Raw genomic sequence first — 19,542 nt, forward strand, 5'->3', positions numbered from 1 at the left:
TTGGCCGAGCATGCACGCCACACGGCGAGATGCTCCTGCGTCGGTCAGCCATGATAGTCACTGACGGTTTTCTGAAAACGGCGATTCAGTGTACGATGACAATGACTGTCAGCGACATTTCGACGTGTCAATACGGCTAATCCATTGCTCCTTTGCAAAGACTATGTACATGAAAAATGTAGGTGTACCATCCATCTACAATTTCTTTTCAAGGACCATGATCTATTTAACCATGGATTAGCAGTTACATCAAGCCAAAGTGGGCTTGATCCAACTGAAATTGCAGTTAAGACTTAGCATATTTTTTAGTGTTGAAATCAGCATGAAATTTTGACTTGTGGGCCATGTTTGAGCATGTTCTAGCCATTTTCATGAAATGATCATAAAACAACTTTTGTTCCTTAATAATTTAGCTACAACTTTGGTAAAGAGTGCACAGCCATGCAAAGTCTCTAAGCTAGTCTTTTGAAACAGTCAAATAGTGACACTCCAAGGGTTATTAAAAGTCAAACCTTCACTTGAGGGCATTTTGGTCATTTTGATCTACATGAACAATGTCCCAACAAGTAACCTAAGTGTAGTTAAGGTGTATTAGACCATGATCAACCACTTTACACAATTGTTATACCAATTCAAATGATCACATGTGATGAAACAACAAAACAAGCATTTCACCCAATTGTTGCAATGCAATGTTTCACATGTTGCATGACTTTGTTGTTATTTTATACTTGTCACATTACTACCCTGTTGCCATGTTTCAAGGTATGAGAAATTCATGTTGCATTCATATGTTGCACTACTACCATTTATAAGCAATTAAGTACGAAACAAACAGAATATGCGAATGTTCCATATGTATGTTTTAGTGACAATGGCATGATGACATAGATGATGCATATGTTTATGAAATGATATGCAATTTAGTGGAAGCCAAACACCTAGGGTGTTACAACCCTCCCCCCTTAGAAAAATCTCGTCCCGAGATTTGGAAAGCGTACCAATCAGTATAGAAAGCTGGATAGTTTTCCTTTAAATAATCTTCTCGCTCCCAGGTTGCATCCCGTTCGCTATGATTACTCCAAACTACCTTGTATAACTTAACTACTCGTGTACGAGTCACTCTTTCTTGAGTATCCAGAACTTGCATGGGCTTCTCCTCATAAGAAAGATCAGATTTCAAGTTGACTTTTCTTATCGCTATTCTTTCCTCGGGAATACGAAGACACTTCTTCAGCTGGGACACATGGAATACCGGGAATATAGCTCCCATCTCACGTGGTAGATCGAGTTTATAGGCTACTCTTCCACTTTTCTCGATAATGCGGTAAGGTCCAACATATCGAGGCTCAAGCTTCCTTTTAATTCCAAAATGTTTTACTCCTTTCATAGGGGATACCTTCAGATAAACATGATCACCTACTTCAAACTCAATAGGTTTTCTTCTCTTGTTAGCGTAGCTCTTTTGCCTAGCCTGTGCAGCAGTCATATTCTTCTGTATAGTTCAGACTTGCTCTTCGGCTTCTTTTACAAAATCAATACCATAGAATCTTCTTTCTCTGGGTTCCACCCAGTTCAAAGGAGTTCTACACTTGCGGCCATAAAGAGCTTCAAAAGGAGCCATTTTGATACTCTCTTGATAACTGTTGTTATAAGAGAATTCAGCGAGAGGTAACCAGTCCTCCCAAGAGCCTTTGCAAGAGATAAGACAAGCTCTAAGCATGTCTTCAAGAATTTGATTAACACGCTCAGTCTGTCCTGATGTTTGCGGATGATAGGCAGAACTGCGGATTAAATGAGTGCCAAGACTCTGATGTAAGCACTCCCAAAAGCGAGCCATGAATTATGGTCCTCTATCTGAAACAATGGATTTGGGTACACCATGGAGACGTACCACTTGTTGAAAATAAATTTCAGCATAATTGTGCTAGTGATAGGTAGACTTGACCAAAATAAAGTGAGCGGATTTAGTTAGACAATCTATGATAACCCAGATGGAATCACAACCCTTTTTGGTAGTGGGTAATCCAACAATAAAATCCATGCTAATTTCTTCCCACTTCCAGCCAGGAATAGAGAGTGGCTGCAATAATCTGGGCCTTATGTGAATAGCCTTGACTCTGCAACAGTTATCACACCTTGCCACATAAGCTGTGATTTCTTTCTTCATCTTGGTCCACCAATAATACAGCTTGAGATCTTGATACATTTTACTGCTACCAGGATGGATGGACAATTTAGAACAATGGGCTTCAGCCATAATTTGATTTCTAAGTTCTTTGTCTTTGGGTACCACAAGCCTATCATTAAACCAGAGAATTCCTTTGTCATCAACCCTAAAGTGCTTGGTCTCTGTCTCTTTCATCTTCCGCTTGATGTGATACACACCCACATCAGTCTTCTGGAGTTCAATAATTCGACTCCTAAGAGAGCAATCCACAGTGATATTGTGGAGTACTACAGGATGAAGGAGGTGTGCCAGGTGAAAGTCTTCACTAACTAAGGAATTGCAATGGGTCTTTCTGCTTAAGGCATCAGCAACCACATTTGCCTTACCAGGATGGTAGTGCACTTGAAGGTTGTAGTCTTTGATTAATTCTAACCATCGTCGTTGACGCATGTTCAACTCAGGTTGAGTAAAGATGTACTTGAGGCTTTTATGGTAAGTATAGATGTTGCACACATTACCCAGCAAATAATGTCTCCAAATCTTTAGGGCATGAACAACTGCGGCTAGCTCTAAGTTATGGGTAGGATAGTTCACTTCATGTTTTCGAAGCTGGCGTGAAGCATAAGCAATGACCCGGCCTTCCTACATAAGAACACACCCCCAAACTGGTGCCACATGCATCACAGTAGACATCAAACGGCTTCTCGATGTCAGGTTGTGCCAATATAGGAGCAGAGGTTAGTAAGGTCCGCAAAGTGTGGAAAGCCTCTTCACACTTCGGAGTCCACACAAACTTCTCATCTTTTTGAAGTAGTCGAGTCATGGGCTTGGCGATTTTTGAGAAATCCAGGATAAAGCGACGATAGTAGCCAGCCAAACCTAGGAAACTTTGGACTTCTGTGACCGTAGTAGGTGCCTTCCACTCAAGGACTTCTTGCACCTTAGTAGGGTCAACCGAAATTCCATCTCCAGATAACACATGACCCAGAAAAGGTATCTTGTTCAACCAGAATTCGCACTTGCTGAACTTAGCATAAAGCTAGTTGTCATGTAACCGAGTTAAAACAATTCTTAGATGTTCAGCATGCTCTTCTTCATTCTGAGAATATACAAGGATATCATCAATAAACACGACGACGAATTTGTCCAATTCTGGCATGAATACAGAATTCATCAGGTACATAAAGTGTGCCAGAGCATTTGTCAACCCAAAGGACATGATGAGGTATTCGAACAAGCCGTAACGAGTAGAGAAAGCTGTCTTTGGTATATCTTTAGGACAAATTTTGATCTGATGGTAGCCAGACCTCAAATCGATCTTGGAGAATACCTTAGCTTTGGAGAGGTGATCAAACAGAATATCGATGCAAGGAAGAGGGTATTTGTTCTTGATAGTCACATCATTAAGGGGGCGATAATCCACGCACATGCATAGAGACTCATCCTTCTTCTTCACAAATATAGCCGGACAACCCCAAGGAGAAGAACTAGGCCGAATCAAACCTTTCTTCAATAGCTCATTCAACTGACTCTTCAGCTCAGCCAACTCATTGGGCGGCATTCTATAGGGCCTTCGAGAAATAGGATCCGTACCCGGAATGAGTTCTATCTTGAATTCTACATCACGGTCCGAAGGTAATCTAGGCAAGTCATCTGGGAAGACATCTGGAAACTCACAGACAACCGGTAGATCCTCAATGGCTTTGGCTAGGGTAGCATTGGTCGTATTGTGGATAGAGATATCATGAGGTAACTGCACTAGAAAACCCTTCTTATCCACAGGATCCCTCAACATTACCACACGGGTTGAGGTATCGATCAACACTCCATTCCCGCTCATCCACTTCATTCCTAGGATTACATCGATTCCTACCCCCGGTAGAACTACAAGATCCGTAAGGAACTCTCGATCCCCAATCTCAAGCTTTACATCTTTAACTACTTGGTTAGTCAGGATATTATTTCCAGCAGCACTAATACAATACCCACCCTTGACAATTGTAATCACATTCATATTATGCTCAGATGCAAAAGTAGAACTCATAAAGGAATGTGAAGCACCCGAATCAAAGAGCACAACTGCAGGGTGATCATTAACAAGGAACTTACCAGCGGTGACCACTTCACCAGCAGGAATTTCCTCCACAGTCGTGTAGTGAACACGCCCCTGACGGATGTTTCCTTGAGCATTCTTGGGAGGATAGGGACACTTATTTGCCCAATGACCAGGCTGGTTACAGTTCCAGCACGGCCTGTTTGCTGGTGGGGCATTGGAGCTGCCCTGCCCAGAGGTATTCTTTGGCAAGAAAATTGTGTACCCCTTGCGGAAACCAGTTTTAGCTTGGTTCTTCTTCTGAGGCGGGCGGTACTGGACATTAGCATTGGGTGGACGATACTGGGTCTTGGATACCATTAGAGCCTTAGACTGAGAAGCTTTGACCTCAAAGTTTCTTTTACAGGTCTTGGAAGCAGCATATATCTTATCATTATTCTCCTGAGTCAGGGTGTCACTGATAAACTCATTAAAGGTGACACACTTGCAGTTGCCCATAGACTTCATCAATTTTGGGGAAAGTCCCCTCTTGAAGCTAGCTATTCTCTTGGCGTCAGTATCGATGAACTCGGGAGCATACCTTGCCAGGTTGTTGAATGCCTGGAGGTATTCATTAAGACTCTTGTTGCCTTGGGTTAACTTCATAAACTCGGTATGCTTAATGGCCATGAGACTAGGAGGGATAAAGTGTCCCCGGAAAGCTGTCTAGAATTGGTCCCAAACTATCTCAATGTTAGCAGGGAAGGTGGTCCTGTGATGGGTCCACCAGATGCCTACAAGGCCTTGGAGCTAGTGTCCTGCATATGAAGCCTTCATGCCTTCTATCAAACAGAGCAATCCAAACCTTTGCTCTATCGTGCTCAACCATTCATCAGCTTGTAATGGTTCTTCTGCCTCATGAAAGATAGGAGGCTTTGTGTCCATGAAGTCCTTAAAGCTGCTGTACTAGTTCGGCTTGGGTCCCTGGCGGACATGCTGATCATCACGGTTAGCCATATGGCGCATAGCCTCAGCTAGCATGCGCTGACTTTCCATGACTGTCTGCATTAGCTCAGCTGGTGTGGGCGGTGGAGGAGGTGGTTGTTCCTCATCTCCCATGCTACGACTGCGATGAAGATTATAAGCCATTTGCAAAATGTATAGCCAATGAGCACTGACGATGTGGAAATTTTTGTAGATGAATTGTATAATTATGCCAAACTGAGTCCATTGGAGAGAATATATTTATATAATCAACAGAGGCACAATCATTCATCACAATCACACAACTCATCAAGCACATCAATTGACACATAAATACGATGAATTTAACCAACAATCGAGATCCATAGACCGCAAAGACGAAATTCATCAAAAGCTCACATACGTGGGGCATAACACGTTCGATAGGTTACATCGAAGCCATAGACGTTCCAAACTTACATCAAGGGTAACATAGGGTTCGATATTACATCCCAACGATTAACTTGATACAAAGCTACTCATTCATGCATGAGGATCAACAAAAGACTAGCTCTAGCGTATTAGCTAAGTAGTAAGCTAAACTACGCATCGTCCTCGGAGTCAGTGTCGAAGATCTCTCCTCCATCTTCATCACTAGCAGGCTCTAACTCCTCATCTTCCTCCTCATCAGGTGGAACGTCCTCAGGTCCATTGACCTCAATGCCATCATCATCTTCAGCCATGATGACACCAGAACCCATCTCATCCTCATCATTAGGTGGCAGGAGAGGGTGAAGTTGATTATGTAACAGGTGAACCTCCTCATGGAGATGGTCATTGTACTCTGCGGCAACTGCCACTTGCTGCTCTAGCTCCACCTATCGCGCTCTCAACACATTCTCCTCGTGCCAGGCTTCATTCCGTTGGTTCATCACGTGAATCAACATGTGTTCATAGTTGCGGTGAGCAACTGTCAACCTCTAAACCTCAAGGGTCTCTTGGTCCCGTTCCTGTGTTACTTGCTCCAAACGGTGTTGAGCCGCATTCCTCTTAGTAGTCACCCGGGCCAGCTCTGTCCTCAGCCTTTCTGCCTCAGTAGGCTCAGGACGGGGCTCACGAGGAGCTAACCGGTGACGAGGCGCCCTGCCTCTAGTGGACTTGCGAGCAGTGAGTTTCGTGCGTGCCATCTGTAGCAAAAAGTTGCAACGTAAGGGGAGAATCATTTAAGGGATACGAAATTTAATTAGTCAGGACAATCATATTTTAAAGGAGGGAGTAATGCAAGAAATGCCATGTATGCTTGAACATGATGCATGCACGATCCATACGTCCTCACAAACCTAGAAAACTTTAAAGGCTAGCGAAATATACGGTGGCATACATACGTTCTCTCGTATACGGTAGCTAGTTGATCTACAACGATACGATGTTAGTGTACCTGTAGAAAATTTCATTTCAGCCCAGTAATTTCCCAAAATGCATAAAAAGCAAGCAGTAAACTAAATACTTTTATACATACATCCCCCGATGCATATACTCTAGTATCACAGCTACCCGTCAGAGATACCCACATTTAAGTACTCTCATAGATACATGATCGAACATGTAAGTATGCGAGCAACCACAACTACTCTCCCCTAGACCGACGGTTGGACGGTCATGCTCTCACAACTCCCACTTACCAGAGCATAGAGGTATTTTGATCCATACATTACCACCCAAGTGGATGGCATCCATACAATAGCACGCCGTATGGACGACGAAATAGAAACAAGCAGGAACCCCCAAGTTAGTACTTTAATAAGCCACCTAAGAGTCCTTATTTGGGCATAAGGGATATGACCACTGGCAATACTTAGTATTTAATTTAGGATTTTCACAAATACTTTTGTTTTAAATACACAAATGACATGTTTAGTGTCGAATCTTGCTCTGATGCCAACTGTAACAGAACCGACCAAATCATAAGAACGTAAGTACAAAAAACAATCACCGAAGCGATCAAATTTCTGTACTTAAGCTCCCATAATCCCGGTAGTCCAGAAATCACGAAGGATTTCAACCAACTTTCGACATACAAACCAAGATCATAGTGATTCAACACAAGACATCATTCATTACAACATTTCATAAGTAGCATTCGAATTACATCCATCAGAGTTCAAATAACATATTACAAACCAAGTTTGAGTGTGCGGAAGCAACATAGTTTAGTACAAAACATCATAGTTTTCAAATACATTGCCAAGTCTGAGTCATGTCCCACAAAAGCATTATCAGGTACGAGAACTAGTAGAGACCGTGCCCAATGGTCTAGTCTTCATCCCCAGCCGGGAGAAGGCAGTACTTGCAGCAACCAAAGTAGAACTGGTCATCTGCAACAGGTGAGAGATAAACCTTGAGTACGAGAAGGTACTCAGCTAGACTTACCTGTCAAACCAGAAATAAAAGACACCAAGGGTCATGCAAGGCTTATGAGGTGGGCTAGCTTGACACAGTTGCATAAAAGAGCTTATGATTATAGTAACCAATTTAAACTTAGCATCAAGCTTATCATCATTTACCTGTCCACTAGATTAGCACCTGTACTAGAGCACTCACTTATTAGGAGCAAACAATATTAACCATAGCAGGTATAATAAGGCTGTCATCATCATATCATCATTTCCAAACCATTAGGTTATTTATTGTATCTACTTTGGAGATAAGCCCGTCAAGTTCTCACTAACCGGGAGAGATGGTGACTCGAATCGAATTACAACTCAGCTGAGGGGGTATTCCTAACTCTCACCCTGGCATACTTAGCAAGGGTAGCCGTGGGTCACCTTTGGAACATCTCAGGAACCAAATTCGCGGGTTCAATCAGTGCCAGCACTCTCAGGGATTACCCTTCTGCCAGGACGATCAGGACTTTTAAATCACCTGCCCTTGGACTCACGCCTACGGCTCCCTTCCAAGGCGCACTTTATACTTATCGACTTCCGGCCTGAGGTGAGCTACTCGGCTTCGTGGTCGGTCATCGGACATGGCCAACTAAGAGAGAGGCATGCGTTCAACATGAACAGGAAAGGCTCCAAGATTCAGTCCTTAATCGACACAGACGGAGTCACTGCAAACCGACAAGCCTCCGTCCGGTCTTCAATTCAAATTAAGACTGGTTCTTTTCCACGATAGCAAATATAGCCAACCGTGCCATATGTATCTTCCTATATCTCGCAGGTGATAGGAAATCACCCGACTTCTACTGTGTTAAGCAGGGCTAAGCACTACATGAGCCTAAGCTACATAGGATTCAGGGGAACAATATCTAGACAAGGATTGGGTAACCAATGCAGCAAGTGTTTGCATCCAACACCTAAACTTAATGCAACAAGATATATATGTAACAATAGTACTGTAACTGCATTTTGGAAATTAGGAGGCTTAATATGCTCCGGGGCTTGCCTTTCACAAAGTTGCAAGGACGGTGATCCGGGCACTCAACGACGACCTCGTCTGGCACTTCTCCTGAAGGCTACACCTCCTGAACCTCCGGTGTCGGCTGCTGCTGCTCGCTCGATTCCTCGAATTCCAGTAGTGTTACTCCCTCCAGTACACCTATTGCATGCCGATGCACGAGATAAATATCATGGATGCATAAGGAATGACATGATGCTCATGATGAATTAATCACAGTAAGTGTTTACGAAAGCATCACTGGACACTCGTTTACCGAGTAAAATAGCTCTATTCAAATCACTTTAAGCATGTATCTAACTTAACTTAAAGAACAAGATGAACTTACCTAACTTGCATAACCTAAGATAAAGATGCTCATCTTCGGTTAAAGGCCTAACACCTAGGAACATTACCACAAACTTAGAAATAGTAAAGACATACATAAATTAACATTTAAAGTTTCATATGCACACAAGTAGTCCCTTAATTCAATCACAACCAAAGTTCTACAATTCCAAATGACTTGCATGAGGACATTCTAAAAAGCTTATGAAATTCTCTACAAAACAATTGTAAACATCACAGCATGATACTTACGTGAACCAAATCGAATTCCAGTAAACCTAGAATCTATCCAGAAATGACAGGGTTACTAGCTTAATTATTTAATGATGATGCAAAAGCATAATTTGACCAAACCAAGTTTACCAACTTGTTGCACATACCAGAGGAACACTAGAAAGTATAGTGCTAACTTCTAAATAAATTATTTAATATCCTTTTCAAATTTATTTAGTTAATTAGGTGATTAAAGCAATATATAGCAAATCTATTCATAAACATCTACAAAAATTACAGTAGCTATCTCATGCTTCACATAGACTACCATAAAAATTTCAAAGCCATTGAGCAAGCAGAACTTGCTGTACCTAAAATAACAGGTGGCATGTCTATTTTTAGCATAATTAGGAAACCCTATTGAAAAGTGTCAAGCAACAGATTTCACATTTTTCCTAGCATCATTCTAGCATAAGAATAGCACTCACCAAATTTTACCTTTATTGGATCTATAGAAAAATTATGAAAATTCCCACAAGATCCATCCATGCAAATAAGAGAATTTTCTATCTCCTACATACAGTGTCCAAAAATTATGAAAATTTAACTACAAGCTATTCATGATATGATCAGTACACCATAAAAATTTCATGCCATTTGGAGCTACCTAGAAAAAGATATAATTACCCCTATTTCTTGCATGATTAAAAGAGATAAATAGAAACTCCCATTTTCATAACAGAACATGGCATGGATTATATTTTTAGTAGAAACTAGACATTATCATAAACTCAACAAAATTAGAACCACATCATTTGGATCTATCTACTAGGAGATACATATTTTTGAATATCTATACAAATCTATAAAAAGAATAAAACAAAAACACATTTGAAAACCTACTCTACTGGCTGGGCCGGCTCGAACAGATCCTGTGGCCCACAAACACGTGCTGGCGTGGCCCAAAACATGGCGCAGCCCAGGCTAGCTCCCGCCTCAGCCTCAGCTGCTGACAGCCGAGGCCCGCGTGACAGAGAAACAGGCAGGGGAGGAGAAGGAGACGGCGGTGAAGCTCATCGCCGGTGACTCCTCTGGTGAGGTTGGCGGTGCTACGACGTTCAATACAACAGTGCGCATCTATTGGTGCCCTCAATTGAAGCTAGTACTGTGGCTACAGGGGTTGGCGACGAGCAATGGCGGCGCACGGCCACGGCATGGCCGGCTCCGGCGAGACGACGGCGTCGCAGCCCCTAATGGTGACCCTACGAGCTTCAGCAGCGCTCCTAGGACCTAGCGCGAGGCAGAGGAGGGGATGGGAGGGTCACGGTGGCGGTTGTCCACGTGGAGCAACAACGCCGGCGAGGTCAGCCATGGCGGCAGTGGAAGAAAAACGACGATTCGCCCTTACTGAGGCTCGATTTACCCGATTGCACGGTGGATAAGGTAGAGGGGATCATGGCGAGGCTCAGGGTGAACGGAGCAATGTGTTTTTGCTACGAGGCATGAGCTAGGTGATGGCGACGCCCGGTCAGCAATGGCGGAGCTGCTACGGACTCGGCGCTACGCGCAGAGAAGGCGAGAGGGAGGCAATGGGGCTGTGAGCGCGTTCGGGCAGGCACTGGCCCTCTTCTAGAGCGCGAACGTGTGACGTGGAGACCTCGGCCGAGCATGCGCGCCACGCGGTGAGACGCTCCTGTGCCGGTTGGCCATGATAGTCACTGATGGTTTTCTGAAAACGGCGATTCAGTGTACGATGACAATGACTGTCAGCGACATTTCGACGTGTCAATACGGCTAATCCATTGCTCCTTTGCAAAGACTATGTACATGAAAAATGTAGGTGTACCATCCATCTACAATTTCTTTTCAAGGACCATGATCTAATTCGCCATGGATCAGCAGTTACATCAAGCCAAAGTGGGCTTGATCCAACTGAAATTGCAGTTAAGACTTAGCATATTTTTCAGTGTTGAAATCAGCATGAAATTTTGACTTGTGGGCCATGTTTGAGCATGTTCTAGCCATTTTCATGAAATGATCATATAACAACTTTTGTTCCTTAATAATTTAGCTACAACTTTGGTAAAGAGTGCACAGCCATGCAAAGTCTCTAAGCTAGTCTTTTGAAACAGTCAAATAGTGACACTCCAAGGGTTATTAAAAGTCAAACCTTCACTTGAGGGCATTTTGGTCATTTTGATCTACATGAACAATGTCCCAACAAGTAACCTAAGTGCAGTTAAGGTGTATTAGACCATGATCAACCACTTTACACAATTGTTATACCAATTCAAATGATCACATGTGATGAAACAACAAAACAAGCATTTCACCCAATTGTTGCAATGCAATGTTTCACATGTTGCATGACTTTGTTGTTATTTTATACTTGTCACTTTACTACCCTATTGCCATGTTTCAAGGTATGAGAAATTCATGTTGCATTCATATGTTGCACTACTACCATTCATAATCAATCAAGTACGAAACAAACAGAATATGCGAATGTTGCATATGTATGTTTCAGTGACAATGGCATGATGACATAGATGATGCATATGTTTATGAAATGACATGCAATTTAGTGGAAGCCAAACACCTAGGGTGTTACACTACCCACCTGGGAAACACAAACCACGAAGACATTTTTTCTCTTTGGCCCACCTAGGGTCTAGAAGCTCGGCGGCCGGCCCAACTAAGGAAGGGTCCGCGAATGATCCGAAATCAAGGGCACAAGCACCAGTTAAGTCAGCCCTGAATGAGTTCCCCGCGAACGGGATGCCACGACCCTCTTGGAAAAACATCCAGTTGACGAAAAACTAAGTCCTTCAGCCTTACCCGCGAAGGGACCGATACAACCCCTCGGGCGACTCTACTCGAATCACCCGAGGGCTCGGGGGCTACACCCATCGGGTGCGCTCGCGCACACCCTCTGGCAATGTAACTTCGACGAAGTCAAAAAACACCCTCCAGGTGGTTCTACTCGAATCACCTAGAGGCTCGGGGGCTACTGTCGGGGACCTAATACCGGGGTACCCTAGAAGGTGGAACCAATAACCACCGAATGTTAAAAACTTCTGGATGCATAAGAGCACCGTTTCATCCTTTGTTCGAATAACAGGAGTTTGGTTCCGCCTCACCCGACGCCTTTAGAAATAGCTCTGCCTCGCCCGAGGGCTCAGGGTTAGTCTCCGTCTCGCCCGACGCCTTTGGGGCAGGCTCGGTCTCGCCCGAGGGCCGAGGGATAGACTCTGTCTCGCCCGACGCCTTTGGGTAGCTCTACCTTGCCCAAGGGACTCAGGGCTAATCTTCGTCTCGCCCGACGCCTTTAGGGCAGGCTCGGTCTCACCCGAGGGCTGAGGGATAGATTCCGCCTCGCCCGACCCCAGAGGGGAAGGGTCGGTCTCGCCCAAGAGATAGGGATTGGTCTCCGTTTCACCTGACGGCAAGGAATAAGCCTCACCCTGCTCCACATCTAAAGACTAGATTCATCTTACCTGACAACTTTTCCCCGTTCCCTCAAGATGATAGGTACAAGGCAAGACAAGATGTTTGGGTCAACCATGGCTCCAAGGACCATACCCTGCACCCTGGCAGGAAAAGTACTGCCAGGGGATGACAAGACATGTGCTTTAGACCCTTCCGGGCGCCGCAGAGCCCGAAAGGTTGTACAGGTGCGTGCTCCTCGCCCTGTAGAGTTGTAGGCACCGCCTTCAGCCCTGGGACACGGAACCCGACGAAGATATACGACAACCACTACGCTCCAGAGAAGGATTTGCTATCTCCACAAATGATAGATATTCTGTCGCCACGCTATGGACCCGAGGGAGCGACGCCCGCTTCCCGACCCCTCAGGTCCGCCAAGTCAGAAGGCCTTGACCATGGTGTTACGTCGAACCCCGACCCCTCGCCCCTCCGACAAAGACTCACTAAAACCAGAAGGCGTGCGGAGCAAGGCCAGGAGAGGCTAATAAGTCAAAACCACTGTACTACAGCCTATACCCTGCACAGGGCAACGTTCTGTTGTCAACCTGACATTCTACAGAGACATCGACAGTATTGTAGGCACTTATCTTCTTTCACACTCATCAGGATAAAAAAGGAAGCCAGGTAGACATGAGCCACAAGATTAGGCAAAGCCCTCATCCTTGTAAAGCCAGCCCCTTCATCTATAAAAGGGGATGCGCTTCTCCCATCAAAAGGGGGACCTAAGACCGAACAATACAAGAACACACACACACACACACAGTCAAGCGGCTACGAAGCTCTTGACCTCCTTTCGACCCTTCCATCAGAGACTTGGGACCAGTCTCTCTCTCGATCGTTTGTACCCCTTACTACAGACCGTTTACGGTGCTAATAACACGAGCAACAACAAACTAGGCGTAGGGACATTCGGCCCAAACTAGTATAAATCTTGTGTCCTTTAGCGCACCATCCGAGCCCAACGCGCATTACTATAAATTTACTTGTCGGTGCTCGTACGAAACACCGACAGAAGGGTTATGAGGATGCTACGCTAGCCGAAAAACAAAAATTTCAACCTCATAAACTTGGATCTACTGCTAGTTATAGATCACGGGATTACCACTAGACGCGTAGGTGCAGCGGAAGCGACTCGATGTAGTCGAACGCGTCGTAGCAGTGCCGTGCAGTTGCGAGGTCATCCATCCATCCGTCGCCTTCGTGCGGTTCATCCTTGTGTTCCAGATGCAGCACCTCCGAGGTATCCACACGTACAGGGAGGAAGCATTGCACCTCTAGACTGCTAGGTCCGCGAGGAGCAGCAGACGCGGGCGTAGGATGGGCGACGGCGATAGCTAAAAGGTGTGGATTGCTTAGCCCCGTTGCCCACCCCACATATTTATAGGCGTCCCTAATGAGCTCCTGAGTTGGAGGCCCATTAGTAACCCTAAGCCTTGTCTAATTCGGATCCAATCCGAAATAGGCTTCCAGCCCCTTAAGCGTGCGACCCTATGATTTCACGCACACATAGACATGGCCCGAGTACTCCTACTTGGCCATTAGTTGATAGCGGCCTCTAGCAAGGCATGTCAACTCCTATGTGTACGCAAAGATCATATCAGATGAACCACTACAAAACCACATACTTGTTATTCCCTTGCCTCACGATATTTGGTCCAACTCATAGGTTAACACTTAACCCAAGCATGGCCATGCATTTCTTGATCTAATCATTAGAGTGATCTAGTGATATCTCTCTCATATAAAGAGGGGCAAATTCCATCTTGATTGTCTATGTCTCATAGCATGTTTCCCGACAAACCCGAAAACCACCTTTATAACTACCCTGTTACGGTGTAGCGTTTGATAGTCCCTGAGTAGGTCCTTTCACATCTTGAATACATACAACAATTTCAGGTCTAAGGACATAACATACATGATGTGAATAGAGATAATAACAACATCTCATGTTGGGTCAGTCCAGCCCCATGTCATACATGTGCCCACATTATTAGTTTGACATCTCCATGTCTATGACTTGTGAAACATAGTCATCAACTAATAATGTGTTGATCCATTATTCATGTGTGTCCTCACACGAACTCTGACCAGGGACAACATTAGAATGACCATTCAAGTAAAAGAGTTTCACAAACAATTCACATAATTGCTAATCGATACAGGTTGTCTATAATGGAAATTCAATGAACTCATAATATATCATGGATACAAGGCAATATAATCATCCCTATGATTATCTCTAGGGCATACTCCCAACAGGTAGGACCCCTCAAAAAGGCCCCAGGTAGTTTCACTCACCTACTTGTAGCAGTCGACAAATTCACCAAGTGGATAGAGGCCAAACCCATCACCAACATCCGGTCGGAGGAGGCAGTTAAATTCTTCCTCGACATCATCTACCGGTTCGGTGTTCCTAACTGTATCATCACTAACCACATGACTAACTTCACCAGAAAAAAGTTCCTAGACTTCAGTGACGGATACGGTATCAGGATCGACTAGGCTTTGGTTGGACATCCACGAACTAATGGTCAGGTCGAACGTGCTAATGGCATGGTCCTCCAAGGACTTAAGTCACGCATCTTCAACCAACTCAATAAGTACGCTGGACGTTGGGTAGTAGAGGTTCCAGCGATCCTCTGGAGCCTAAGAACGACCCCAAACCGATCCACGGGATTCACACCCTTCTTCCTGGCCTATGGGGCTGAGGCAGTATTGCCCTCCGACCTCGACCACGGCGCACCAAGAGTGAAGGCTTTCAACCGCGACCGAGCCGCGGAGGCTCAACAAGACACGGTCGACCTACTCGAAGAGGCCCGCGAAACGACCATCATCCGCTCCGCTCTCTACCAAGAAACCCTACGCAGGTACCACGAAAGGAAGATCAGGAAAAAGATACTCGAAGTCGGCGATCTCGTGCTTCGGAGGACCCAATCAACGAAGAAAAATCACAAGCTCTCTCCACCATGGGAGTAATCTGACCAAGCACCTACCGACTGGAGGACAACAACGGCAACACTCTCACCAACACTTGGAACATTGAACAGCTACGTTGTTTTTCCCCTAAATATGGTCTAAACCACTTTCTAGTTAAAACATGCTCCCGTAAGAGCACCCCTGCCCGAAACACTTTCAGCCCGGGTCGCTCGGGGGCTCCATAAGGGTACAATATTGTATATTTACCTCTTTTTTCTTTTGTCATCACATAATAAACAACTTTGCCCCTGAACGGAAACACATTCCGTGTCCTTGATTACCCTACGTAACTCTGTTCTTACTCCCAACCAAACGCACCCCGCCTTTCCCTTCGGACGCGAGCGGTCGAGCCCCACGGGCCACGCCCCGGACTCCAAGGTCGCACTCTACGGGACAAACGGGCAGGTACGATAGGGAAGGGATAAAAACGAAGGTTATGCTAGAATATAATTAGGGAAAGGATATCGTGGTTCTGCAGCAAGGACAGTACTGACGTATTCATTTAAAAAAACTGTTCACACGGGGACTCACCAACCTAACCGTTACATTCTCTACTACTGCAAATACCACTGTGACCGCCAGGGATCCGCTCGGTTCCGCTCCCTCGGCTTTGGCAAGCACAAACGGATACCTCAAGGGCATCGCACCCATAGATGCTCAGTAGGAGAACATGGAGCTCCTGACCTTCTCATACACACGAGGCAGCTACCCAGGTAAGGAAGCGAAGGGGCGCCCCATGTAGGCCATGCTGACTCCATCGCGAACGACGGGCACGGGTCCTGGTCGGACATTTCCGACTGAAACTTTCCAGAACCCCGTTCCTCAGGCCATCAAGGTCCCGGTCGGACTTTTCCGACTAAGGCTCTCCGAGCCCCGTCACTCCATTCGTCAAGGTAAGTACTATCAAACCCCCTCTATTTCATTATAATCATTTCATACATTTATACGCGCATTTTATTCTATACGCCCGCGCCTCCCGGATGATTCGGACCCTGAATCGCCCGGGGGCTCGGGAACTAAGCATCGCACGTGCAGTGAAATACACCAGAACGCTCCGTGTTGCGCCACGAAGCGGCGGTTGCCTCATTCGACATGAGCAAACAATAGAGCCAGGGGAGAAAACCGTAGATGAGCACCGTGCGGCCTTCGCCCGGTCTGGTAAATCGGGTCATCTTAACCTTCTCGTTTGATCCTGAACCTCTTGCCAAGCCCACAGAATCTCTATCGAGGGGAGGCCATTGGGCCACTTGGGTCCCTCTCCGGAACGACCTAGGCATCTGCCGGGTTGTAAGTAAAGGAGTAGTGGAATGCCACAAGAGAGCTATGCCGACCCCGTCACGAACGACAGATCCGGATTCCGCTCGATCACATCCGTTAGCGAGCTCACCGAGCTAGTCTTCGAGCCCGAGGTCACCGAGGTCTCTCTTAGGCGAGCAGGCGCGGTTCGATCCCTCGCTCATTCGTTTTTTAGGTGATTTTTGCATCTGCTGGAAACGAAAAGGCCGCATGAATGACTGCATGCGCGGCGATTTTTGTATGCATGGGAAACGAAGGAGGCCTTGCATGCACGGGGAAACAAAGGAGCCCGCATTAATGACTGCATGCGAGGCCGTGGGGCAAACTCGTCTCAGTTACGGTAAACCAGCTACAACGAATTCCTTTGCGAAAACTATCCAAACTCCAGAACGAACTTTTTTAACGGATGGAGGGAGTACTGTAAATAAAGGTGGGAACCAAAAAATCTGTCAGATTTCGTCTTTACATTGATTATGTGCACATGATCCTTTTTCTAAGTTGAAATTACATATCATATATTCTTGGCTAAGTAAACACAAACATGAAAAATCATCCTCCAGGTTAAGTGGTTAACTCACGTAAATAGCTTCGACAATGATCACAGAAAAAGATTTTAATATTTATAATTCAGGAAAGGTGCTAAAATTGTTGCTAAGGAAGCACACAATAAAACAGCCTTAGGTACAAATCATGCACCTAAAATAAATTACAATCATTCTACAGCTCACAGATTATGATGGCGCCCTAAAGGAACATGATAACACATTACCACAATGCAAATTGCAAAACATTACCCCACACTATAGCACTACGCAGTTCATAAAAGACAAACCTCGTGGAATCATTCTTGCAGTGCAGGAAATACAGGAGGCCAGGTCATCATAAAGGGATGAATAAAAGAAATCAACGTATCCTTTTCTGTCACGTTGTGCACCTTTTGCAGTGCCCTGCTCTTAACATCCAAATAGAAAACATATCCATACATCTCCAGGAATACATACTCTGCATTATCCCCCACCATATGTATGTAAGCTTCAGGATCATGCCCATCCTCAGCGGTGCTATTCGATATTTTCAGATTAGCACACAAATCACGCAAAGAAATGGTATCAACCAGCAACCAGTCTCCTATGCTGCCATTGCAATCCCTGTGCAGCCAGATGCAAAGTTGGAGGTCCTTGACATGGCTAAGATAAACCCCACAGCCATTGGCCCGAGACAATATGATTTGTCCATCGAACGGCATCTTGTCAGGGAACTTGATTGTGGAGAATGTTGAGGATGTCAAATCCAAAACAAGAATGCTGCGCGTAGTGATCCCCATGTAGATTTTATCTTCAGCAAGGAAAATACTCAATTGCTTCAACAACGACGCACGCAATCCGGAAATCTGCGTCGTAGCTGAAGTTTGCATACTCCAGGCATTATCTTGCAGCCTACATACACATGCTGTAGCTTTCTCTTCCTTGACGCAATAATCCAATGAGACCGAGAAGTAGGACAGCCCATGCCCATCGACACTTTCTTTAGAGAGGATCTCACAGAAAATACGGTGTTTGCTGTAATTGTCACTGTCAGGGACATCCATCATTGGGAGCTGCGGGAAGATAAACAAGTCTCTCGCAGGATGGAGCGGGCTGTGCACTCCGCGTTTGAAGCCGCCGCAGAATAAGCTGACAATGACTCTGCCGTTCCGGCAGTCCAGGACGCGCGTGGATTGGCTGTCGCAGGTGTACAAGCTGAAGCGCCCCCGGCGGAGGACGGCGGCGAGCTCTGGGGCCTGAGGCTGCATCGGCACAAAGTCAGTGCGAAACCTCCGTTGGAGGGTCGGAAAGGTGACGATGTAGAATCCGAGGAGGCGCGGCGGGTGGAGGTCGCGGAAGCGGCGCAGGAAGACGGGGTCGGACGAGGCGCGCAGCCAACGCCTACAGACGGCGGCGGCGCGGACGAGGTCGGTGGGGAACCCTAGGCGGAGGAGGATCTCGCCGAGGAGGTTGTCGTCGCCGAGCACCAATGGGATGGCGGCCGCGGACGCCGCCGCCAGGGTGGATTGTGCCCTCTCCCTCTTCTCCTCCATTGCTGAGCGACCCACGCATGAACCCGATCGGGGAAAACGAGCAGCCGAAACTCGGAGAGGGGCAAGGATGATAGGGTTTAGAGGCAGGCAGACAGCGGCGGATGGCGATCGATTTTGGTGGGGATGAAAACGGGAACTTCGGCGGCCTTGGGTTGGGCCGTGGCAATAAAGGGCCAGTTTGTTTCCTGGAGGCCTTCGGGGCCTGGCTAAGAAGGGCATCAGCCCCGGGAGAAATGAAATTCATTTTCGTTTCTTCCAGGCTCCTCTGTCTATGCGCTCATCTAGGCCATTTCACTTTGCTAGAGGGTGCAGCAACACTGCTCGAAGTGAGAACAAGGGTGTTCTCCAAGTGGATAACGAGGCCTTGAGTGAGAGGCATTTAGGCATGCCGACAGATGTGGGCTCGTCAGTCATGGGTGCCTTTTCTTATCTCAAGGACAGGGTGTGGAAGAAAGTGCAGGGGTGGATGGAGCAGTGTCTGTCGACTGGGGGCAAAGAAGTGCTCATCAAGGCCGTCGCCCAGGCCATCCTGACATACTCGAAGGC

The 19,542-nt window shown here is 46.0% G+C and overlaps 1 protein-coding gene across 1 annotated transcript; it reads right to left on the minus strand.

The window, feature by feature from the left end:
- Positions 1 to 17,610: 17,610 nt before the first annotated feature.
- LOC136463288 (uncharacterized) lies at positions 17,611 to 19,052 on the minus strand. Its single transcript, XM_066462297.1, has one exon. The coding sequence runs from the start codon at positions 18,994 to 18,996 to the stop codon at positions 17,761 to 17,763; it is 1,236 nt and encodes a 411-aa protein (XP_066318394.1). The 5' UTR covers positions 18,997 to 19,052; the 3' UTR covers positions 17,611 to 17,760.
- Between the last annotated feature and the right edge of the window lie 490 nt (positions 19,053 to 19,542).

Source organism: Miscanthus floridulus, chromosome 7 (genome assembly GCF_019320115.1).
Source record: "Miscanthus floridulus cultivar M001 chromosome 7, ASM1932011v1, whole genome shotgun sequence".
NCBI classification, from domain to species: Eukaryota; Viridiplantae; Streptophyta; class Magnoliopsida; order Poales; family Poaceae; genus Miscanthus; species Miscanthus floridulus.

Excerpts from the sequence above, each read along its gene's own strand:
- LOC136463288 (XM_066462297.1), bottom strand. The coding sequence starts at position 18,996 with ATGGAGGAGAAGAGGGAGAGGGCACAATCCACCCTGGCGGCGGCGTCC.